A 10,345-nucleotide genomic window follows, 5' to 3' on the forward strand; every position below is an offset into this window, starting at 1 on the left:
GCCCCATTTGTTAGGAAATGGAAAGACTTGGAAAAAATTATATTAAGTGAAGTAAGCCAGGCCCAAAGAAACATAGGTCCCATGGTTTCCCTTATATGTTATAACTAGTATATGTTGGAGTCAAGCAGAAAAGGACAGATAAGGTGATGTTAGGGAAATGAATCCTAAGATATGTATTCAAATGTTTTTTTCTTTCATGCATTTGTTTCTAACGCATTTACAACATGATTTCTTTGTTGCTTTGTATGTCCCTCCCCCATGGTATAAGCCCTGCTTTCACTGTATTTGATGTTGGTATAATTTGTGGAGGGGAAGGGAAAAACAAATGGTTTAAATAGGGATACAGGTGGATCCATTGCAACAATGAGATGTACAAGTCCTTATGTCGAAAACAAACTTTACAACTTTGGTGGGGGGGGGAGGGTTAGGTGGAGGGGCAAGGGGGAGGATGGGATGGGAAGGGGAAACAAAGGAGGAGGGTACAATGCTTGATAAGAAATGTACTCATTATCTTGCTCATGTAATTGTAACCCCTCTGTACAGTATTTTCAAATAAATAAAAAAAAGGAGTAGCGTAGCAAAAACCTGCCTGCAGACACAGAAATTGCCAGTACAAAGAATATGTGATGGTTTAGAGTCAGAGTAGCTCAACAGTGTCTCTGGTGTGTCTCTGGCCCACGCATCATCTTGTAATACACTATCTTGTGCCTCTATATCTTCACACAAACTCATGTTTCAACCTTATCACTTCTTCATCTGGGAGCCAGATTTTGATCAATCCAGTACATTTTAGTGCCTGGTTAATTTGACATTGGCTCTAATAATTCCAACAGTTGAATGGCATATTTCTTTTATAAGAATCATGTTACAACATTCCATGAACATGTGAGGAACAATATAACAGATTGATGACAATATGCATTCCTAGCTTTGCTGTTTATTATTTCTATGACTTCAACCCAATTACTTAAATACAATGTCTCAGTTTCGCTGTTCATTCATTGAAAATGGGGATGATAATTGGACCAAAATGAGATCAGATACTTAAAACCTGCTTAAGATATAAGAAGAGCACAAGAAAAAAGTTACTGTTGTGTTGTTTTTGTTATCCTCCTCCTCTTCCTTCTCTGCCCCTTTGGTCATATATTTATGTCATATATTTATGACTAAATTAGAGAGCTAGATCATTAAACTGTAGTGCTACAAATGTAGAAGAAAGGAGAAAGAAGCGCTGGAATAGCCCAGGGTAGGGTCCCTATAATCTAAAGTGATGCTAGATCTTGAAAGTTGAGTAGGAATAAAAAAAAGGTGATTGTGGTTCTTTAGGAAATTAGTGCCAAACAGCAATGAACTTGGCTTATCCTAATTTCTGGGCATGAATGCTCCAGCACCACAACAGCAGCTCTGATTGAAATGTCTATACCTGCTATAGCCCATGTTCAACGGAGTAGTCACTGGTAACTGAGTATCACATTACTTTTAGTTTATTTGGATATTAATCTATATAGTAGCTATTGTAATTGGCACTATTTATCTAGATTCCTAATATGCTGCAGTTGTTCCTAGGCCTTATAGGGGTTCTTCTGGAAGAAGCTTTCCACTGTGTAAACACGGACCCTACATTGTACCTCCTGTTTTGTGCTTATCTACATCTTAATGTGGAAGCAACTCTGCAAATGGGGCTCTGAACAACAAGAACTGTTCCCTTATCTACCTCCCAGATGTCTCTGTTAGGCTTTGGGTGAGCCCACTTTGATATACAATTGTTTCCTTCCAGGGTTATGTCCTGGTGAGTGCTGAGAAATTCTACCTTCTAATTGCCCGATTTCTAATAGTCCTATTGCATTCTTGGAAAGCATGTGTATGAGTTCCTTAAGACTGGCTATGCCCCTGAGTGAAACTTGACTTCTTCCACTGTTGTTCCAGGCTGAAATCTGGGCCTCGTCTCCTTAGGGGCTGGACAGTCTCCAGGAACAGTGCCAGAATTCAAAGACATGCTCTACCTCGTGGCAGCTTCCCTCGAGAGCCAAAAGAAGACTACTGTCTCTTCCTATTTCAAAACCCTTCAGATGCCTAATAAGCCTCTTGCCCACTTAGACTTCTCTAGAATCCAGAGATGCCTTATTTTTCAACTTCTTTGTAAGCCCTACAACCTGTCATTTTTATCTCTTTGACCAGGAAGTTTCTTTTACCTGCCACATTGACGTTAAATACCCATCTCCTCTTTGAAAATGTCTGTAGTTTCTTAGAGGTCTTTTTTTTTTTTTTGCTAAAATTTGAGGGTGTTTTGTTCTCTACCAATCATTTGGAAAACTGTGATTAACAGTTGCAACTAACACATGTGTGAGTTTTATGTGATAGCTAGATTCTGTTCCCTTGTTAAAAAATACCATTTTTATGCCCCCACATCTTCTGGCACACCAATATCATAGGTGCTCAATAAATACTTTTCTATGCTTCAAGAAGTCTATGTTTTAAGGCTCCTGAAATATAGGCCATATTTGTTTGAGAATCATATTTTGTATGCCTTTTGCTCTGGAACCGTTAGAGTGAAGAGTTCTGTTTTTCTGACCAGTTTATGCTATAAATGTAGGTAATGTCTTAAAGTATCATTAAAATATTCCTTTGTAGTATGATTACACACATAGCACAAAAATCACCAAGCAAATACAACTAGGTTATGAAGCTACTGCTCCCCGTATCCCTGAAAGGGGAGGTTGATTTCTGTAATAATGGTTCAAATATTTCTTAAGCCTAGTCAATGCCCTCTCTCTTAATGATAACAATTCATAGGTGAGTCCTAGTCATTAAAAATTTCATGACATCTTACTGTACCACATCTAAACTCATGTGTTGCAAGGACCATTTCAGTAGTCCCTTCCTATGGTTAGGGGATAGTACACAATCTAGATGGGTTTTTAAGAAGTGATTCATTTGGGCCACTAAAAAGAGCACAATGGAGAAGTTCAAATTCTAGGCTTCTGGCAATTTCCTAAAGGGGGCTCATTATGCCAGTTCCTCTCTTCTTCAGATAGATGAAGAGAACACATTAGAGTAAAAGCACAGATATACTTTGAATTTGAACTCTTCTAGTAACTAGCAATTATTTGCACTTTTAAAAAATTAACAGCCCTCAATCTGTGCCAGGGACCCATTATTGCATGTATAAAACCAAGAAAATCTGGTGGCAGATAGAACCTGGTAAAAGTGTCTGAATGTGCCTCAGCAGGGTGGCAGCAGATACAACACAAAGAGAAGGAATAGGGAGCTAATAAGATCTGTGTTAACAATTAATTTGCAATAAGCACCTGTGATTCATTTGATTTTCCCCCAAGTCTGCAGGAATGCAATCAGTGAATTTCATTGCACATGTACTGAAGTTGTGTTATGTGGAGGGAAAAAATGGGACAATCATTTTAAGAAATGACATAAATACTACCAGGCTGTGACTTGTCTCAGGGTATGAGCCGTTCATAAAGACAGTTAGCTTGGAAGGCTGAGGATATTGGGAGTAGCATAAATCATAAAACAAACCACCCAACAAACTAATCTAGGCAAATGGTTTTGAGGAGCTTTTCTCAGCGGTGAGTCAACAGGTGTTACTGATGCTATCGGTTACAGCTGGTCATTTGGACAAGTTAATGCTGAGTTTTCAATGCATGAGGATTAATTAGCTTCTGTGACTGAGTGATGTGAAAGCCTGGCAGACTCATTTTGTTAAGTGTGTGCATACCTCTGCTGTGTTTTGGCCCAGCCTCTGGCTTGGTTAGAGCAGCAAGCAAGCTGAAATCTTTATTCTTATGGAGCTATTATAGATCTACAGCATAAGTAAAAGCATGCTATATTGATTGATCGTGACAGGCCAGAACTTTGCCAGAAGAAGGCAATCAGAAGGTAAAGCTCAAGATACAGGTAGGCTAGAGAAATGTCTCATAAAGTCACAGTGATTTTTTTGATGAGTTGGTTTGTCAGATTTGTTTCCATATTCCCATATATTTCTGAAAGTTTATATTTTGTTGTGGTGGTCACAGTACAGGGTCCTCATGATGACCGAGGAGAAAAGCTGTGCACTGTTTTTACTAATATTCTTTTCCCCATACATGAGAAGTGGGCAATTTGCTGAGCCCTTCATCATTAAGAAACTTCAGATCTTCCAGTATCAAAAATAAAATATCCTCATTACACACCCCAAACCTTCATCTGATTTTCTCTTAGACTGTGAACATAGTCACAAGTTTCTTCTCTGAACTTTTAATTCAATGTGGACAGGGCCACCACATACAGTTGAACAGCCTGTGTACTGCATGAGAGAGTCTCTCTGAAGAGGCAAATAAGGGGCTAAAATCTACCCCAGGTAGGACACAGGGGTCTGGCTGGGTAGCCAGCCCTAGGAAGGGATGGCTTCATGCACTGCCTTTATAGGAAAAGATGGGGAAGGTCGTTTGCAACTCACAGGTAGGTGTGGTTTTGGCGGAGAAGCTCCATTGTTACCCAGTTTTATCTGGGCTTGCCACAGCCCATAGAAATGACAGAAGTTTTCTTCTGAAGCCCCATTAATCATGTGATTCATTTGAAAGCCACCCATGATCTGTTTACTTAAACTTTGCTTTAGTCTAGAAAATTTTCTGGTTATCCTCAAGGTCAAATAGAAATGATTTTCCTGTTTGCATCGCTTCCCTCATTTACTGAAATAATCTGGAACTGGTTGCATTATAGATATACATTGCTCTCTTATTTTGTTTTTCCCCCCCCTTTAGATATATGTAACCAGAGATGTTTTTCTTTTTCCCAAGGTTAGTTAAATGGAGACTTAGGAGACTCTGCCCATCAGAAGTTGGGCTCCTGAAAAATACTGAGCGAGAACAAGAATCAGAAGAAGAGGTGTGATTGTAATGGTCGTTCAGGAGTTCTAGTTCAACCTTATTTCCTTGCTCATGGTTTTATTGCTTGACCTTTTGCTTGGAGAGCAACTGGCTGAGGTTGATATGTCCTGTTTGTATTTGCAATTTTGTTCAAGTATTTGAATTCAAATGTTTTCTTTTTACCTTTGAAAATACTTTGGGCAATAAGTTCATTTGGGACATCATTGTATTCAGAAGCAAGAATGACTGTTCATAATTCACTCAGAATATGTTTCCAAGGTGCTCAGAATATGAAACATAGTTGTTTGATTTGCCTTACAGAGCTATTGCTACTTTGTTATTCAGTGAACATGAAAATGTACTTGTTTATCTTTTTTGCCATAGCAGAAAATAAAAGAATGCATACGCCTTGGTGGTTGAAACCTCAGATTCTTGTTTTTGTTCTTAAATGTCACTTTAACCATTATATAATGCAGAAGAACCTGCCTGACATAGAAATGCTTTTATGAGATAACTGTCTCTGAGTATCTACTTCTCCAGTAGAAAAGTGAACCTGAAGTAGTCTGAAGTGTGTGATTTTTTTTTTTCTGAGAGGATGAAGGGGCTGACCCTCAAGATGTGTGACTGCAGGGCCACCAGAGTGATGATGTGATTTCAAAGAGCCTAAGTCATTACCACATAGTATGACTGCCACGCCATCCCTTCTATTAAAGGAGATGAGAAGTAAAACAAGGAGAAGTCTTTTTTTTTTGTCGTTCGTCGGACTTGAACTCGGCCTGAGCGCTGTCCCTCAGCTCTTTAGCTCAAGGCTAGCACTCTACCACTTGAACCACAGTGCCACTTCCAGTTTTCTGGTGGTTTATTGGAGATAAGAGTTTCACAGACTTTCCTGCCCAGTCTGGCTTTGAACCATGATCCTCAGATCTCAGCCTCTTGAGTAGCTAGGATTACAGATGTGAGCCACTGGCTCCTGGCTTCAAGAAAAAGTCTTATATAGAACACCTGAGTAAAAAATTCAAAGCCCTTACTCAACTGTGGAATAAGTAACTGTCAGTGCAGTCAAGAAATCTAATTCTTTCTCTACCAATAACCAGCCTCCAGGTCTCTAGTGGTCACCATGTCCTTCTCTCTGAAGTAAGGGACATGAGCTGACTGAGGGAGCCCTTTCTAGACTGTCACCTTTTATAAGTGGCTACACAGATGCATGTGGATAGCTAATGTAGTACAGTGTTGCACAGAAAGGCAAGTCTCTGCTAGAACAGAAAGAGGGATGGCCTAAAGGTGAAGGAATGGAGACAGTTTTGTGGACCATGGTTGCTGAAACACACACATTCAATTGATAAGGTATGCTGGCATTCCAGCGTACTGACAAGTCCAGAAGCTTCCCTGTCTGGTGTGTATCACAAAGACACCAGAGAAAGGAGGTTAGTAGATTCCTTACATCCAAGATCTAGGCAACTTTGTTTTGTGAAGTAAGGTTAGAAAAGAACATATATGGGGATGTCACATCTTAGTGCATTTTGCCATATGGAAATACTAACATGCCAGTTGGGTGCTGATGGCTCGTTCCTGTATTCTTAGTTAACTTGCATTCGGAAGATTGTCGTTGAGGCCAGCTGAAGCAGAAAGTTTCACGAGACCCCTACTCAACCAACAGCTAGGCATGGTGGCTGATATTATAAGGACTGTGGATCCAAATCAATGTAGGCAGAAAAGGACTTAAGACTTTGTCTCAGTGGAAGAAGCTGGGTATGATGCAAAAATGATTCCAAAAGTACCAGAACAAAAAAACGTTGGAGTATAGAAAAAAGCTCAAGTGGTAGATCACCATGCCTAGATTTCATACTACCAAGAAAGGAAGAAGGGTGGAGAGAGAGGGAGAGAGTGAGGAGAGAAGCAACAGGCCATGTTCATATGTTCTCTTCCTTGTGTATCTTTTCTTGTGGGATCTTTTCTAGTCCATCAAGATTCTATAACTTCAAAGGAATGAGCTAGGGATGAACTGCAGTTACTTAAAGCCAGCCTTACTGGAATCTATGCCTGATCAAGGAATCCAAGAATAAAGTAGCATGGATCAGATTAAGGCTGGGATTTTGGCAACTGTGAAGTGTACCCCACAGTTCATACCACTCGTTTTGCACTCTGTAATCTCTGCACATAGAGAACACAAGGATACTAGATAACTGAGTTCTCAGAAGAGGAACACATGGTTCAAGTCTAAGATCACAATTTGTGCGCTATCTGAATCTAGTCCCCGAAATGAGCCACAAACTACAGAAACCTTTTTGTGTTAACTTTATAGTTATACTATTGTATTAGCATTTTAGGTTTTCTATTTTTAATGAAATGACATGAAAATTAATCAATTGTGAGTCAAGCTAAATTGGAGAATCTGGATTATTTTTTACATTCTACTAGGAAGTCTTGAATCAACAAATAGAATTACAGTCAATAGGTTTTCTGGAAAACATGTCAGCTGTTTTATATTTAGGTTTCTCCTTGGTAAAGCAACTTCTTTTTGGAAGACAACATTGTTGAGAAAAGAAACCCACAGAGATAGAAGGGGGCAGGGGCCTTGACTGTATTGTACCTGAATCCTATTTATTGGCACATATCAGATGTTCCATCCAGGGTTTTTCCAGCCTTCTCTGCATAGGTAGTGTGCCTTCTTGCATGTAGTCATACTTAATTACCTGTCTTTTGGGACTACTAATGAAAATACATTGTATCCACCCAAGTAGTTATATAATATTGCCTAACTCTTAGGAAATGTCAGCCCTTTCCAGATGTGTCAACTTCCTATGAGATAGGCCTCTTGCAAAGGATCTCTTCCATTCTTCTCTAGAAGAAGAGAAGACAATAAGAAGCACCTGGTACAGAACCGCAATACCTATTTCACCATGTGAAGTGGTCAGGATACTGTCAAATCTTGGTTTGTAGTTAACTGCACCAGTGCCTTCTGCTACAGGAGAAAGAGCAAAGCTTACAGAAGGACATTCTCTCAGGAGGAAGTAGCACTCAAGTACCCTGAGTTAGGATGAAGGAGAGATCACCCCAAAGCCCATTTTGAATTTTATTTTATTTAAAAATGTGTTTAAGTATTTCATCTTTAAATTTAATAATTTGTAAATTTGTTTAAAAAATTAAGCATTTATACCCAACTTATAGACTAGCAAATCAATAAATGAACCACTTGGGATTGAAGAAGAAATTTAAAATTACCTTTTGGCTTCTGACCTTGATGTATATTTTTCCACATATATTTCCTATCTGATAGGATATTATTCACATTTATTTCACATCTACTAAAGGTGCTATTCTCATGAATTTTAGGTCACTTTTTTCCCCAGTAATCAAACCTACAGCTCTGAGTCTGGTAATTAGTAGTTTTCAACCTATGATGTCTTGAAGCAGGGAGCGCATACACTTGTTGAGTGTGTATATGAATTGTAGGAGGAATTTTATAGTTAAGAACTGTTAAAATGGGAATAAGAATACATCTCTTATCTGAGCTATCATGAAGGTAGGTTTTTGTCTTATCTTCAAATGTCCTTACAGGAGGGTTTTAAATAAGAAGTTAGAAGTAGAGCCCCAAAGAATCTTTGTTTGATATCCTTTGCCAGAAGCCAAAAAGGTATATCACCTCCAAACATACAGAAATAAGATTACCCATTAATCCACAGCCTTCATCAGTAAGGATGGAATGCAGTCTTATCTGCTTAGAAAACAACCCAGGTTTCCTTTGTCTCTGCGATCTAGTGTAAAATAATATTACGCTCATAACTTTGACTCTTTGTGTATTAAACATAGTTCAAATGTGCCATTTTGCGTTCAAATGGCTTTCCCAACACAACCCAATATATTTTCTGCTCCCCAGAATATTTTATATGTTCATTCCCTTGTTGTATAAACACCCTCTCTCGTAAAACTCTCAGCTTAATTCTGAAGATTCTTTTTTTTTTTTTTTTGGTCAATCATGGGGCTTGAACTGTGGGTCTGTGGGCCTGTGGGGCCTGGGCGCTGTCCCTGAGCTCTTCAGCTCAAGACTAGCGCTCTACCACTTAGAGCCACCGTGCCACTTTTGGTTTTCTGGTGTTTAATCGGAGATAAGAGTCCCATGGAGGGGCTGCGAAGGTGGCTCAGTGGTAGAGTGCTTGCCTTGCATGCATGAGGCCCTGGGTTTGATTCCTCAGCAACACATAAGAAAAAAGAAAAAAGCTGTGGCTCAAGTGGTAGAACGCTAGCCTTGAGCTGAAGAGCTGGACCCCCCCACGACTGGACCCCCCCCCCAAAAAAAAAGAGTCTCATGGAGTTTCCTTCCCTGGGCTGGCTTTGAACCGTCTCCTCAGACCTCAGCCTCCTGAGTAGCTAGGATTGCAGGTGTGAGCCACTGGCGCCCAGCTGAATATTCTTTAAATTACAAATCGAAACTTTTCTCTCCAGCTACTTCATACTCTCTTCTTCTGTTCCCAGAAGCTTAGAGCCTCAGACAACATTTTTGGTTCTCAATATCTAGATACAAATTTTTCCTTCTCCCTATATAATATTTCCTTAAGGGAGACTATACTTCTTTTTTCTTTTGTAGCAACCGAGGAATCTTTCTTGACCTATAGCACTGGACAATGAGCTATAGGCAGAGAAAGGAGAGAGGAAGAGCATGGACAATAAGAGGTTTATGTAGGCAAGCACTCAGACCAGTTAGGGACTTCCCCAAGATCCTGCAGTGAATTACTGGTTAAGTCTTGATGAGAAATAAGTCTATCAACACTAGACATAAGGACCAATGGATGAAGACAGAAGATACTCTAGAACAGAATTCACAGAAGAAAAGACAGCAATGCCTCCCTCTAGTGGCGCAACAATGAAAAAATACCTCATAAGGAAATACAAGCTTCAGATACTAGAAGAAACTGGAAATTCAAATGACAAATGGGAGCACAGAAATAGAGAGACAGTTTTAAGTTTAGAAATTTTATATTTTATTTTACTATTATTTTAGTATATTTTTATGAGTCCAATTATGCTTCTAGGTCCCCAAATTAGTACATGTAAGTCCTAAACCCATGTACCTCAGAATAGAGCCTTGTGTGGAAATAGTCATGTAAATAGTTCAGATCTGGACACCATACTGGATGGAGCAGGGTAGCTCCAATTGAATGTGACAAGTGTCTTTGGATAGAGGGAAATTTAAATGTAGACAGACACATACACGCAAACACAAGAAACACGCAAACACAAAAACAAGGAGGCAGATATCAATATGATACACATATCCACAAGTCAAGGAAAACCGAAGACTGGCAATGAACGGCAAGAAATAGATCTTTCCCTCTCACCTTCCCAAGGGGGAGGGTGCTGCCAATACTATGTCATAAGTTTCTCACTTCAGTCCTGTGGAGCAATACATCTCTTTGTTTAGTCACTCAATTTGCAGTATTTTGTTAACATTTTAGCTTTAAACTTAACATTATAGACCTCACAAT

At 39.4% G+C, this 10,345-nt stretch overlaps 1 protein-coding gene across 2 annotated transcripts in view; it reads left to right on the forward strand.

Annotated features, from left to right (window-relative positions):
• LOC105991497 (transmembrane protein 45A-like) overlaps positions 1-5,248 on the forward strand; it is a 64,646-nt gene extending 59,398 nt beyond the window's left edge. For both annotated transcript variants that reach the window (XM_013024137.1, XM_013024138.1), the window contains exon 6: positions 4,794-5,248. In XM_013024137.1, the coding sequence (XP_012879591.1) occupies positions 4,794-4,887 (94 nt within the window). In that variant the 3' untranslated portion in view covers positions 4,888-5,248. The remainder of the gene's footprint in view (positions 1-4,793) is intronic.
• The last annotated feature ends 5,097 nt before the right edge of the window (positions 5,249-10,345 follow it).

Source organism: Dipodomys ordii, unplaced genomic scaffold, assembly GCF_000151885.1.
Source record: "Dipodomys ordii isolate 6190 unplaced genomic scaffold, Dord_2.0 Scaffold73, whole genome shotgun sequence".
NCBI lineage: Eukaryota > Metazoa > Chordata > Mammalia > Rodentia > Heteromyidae > Dipodomys > Dipodomys ordii.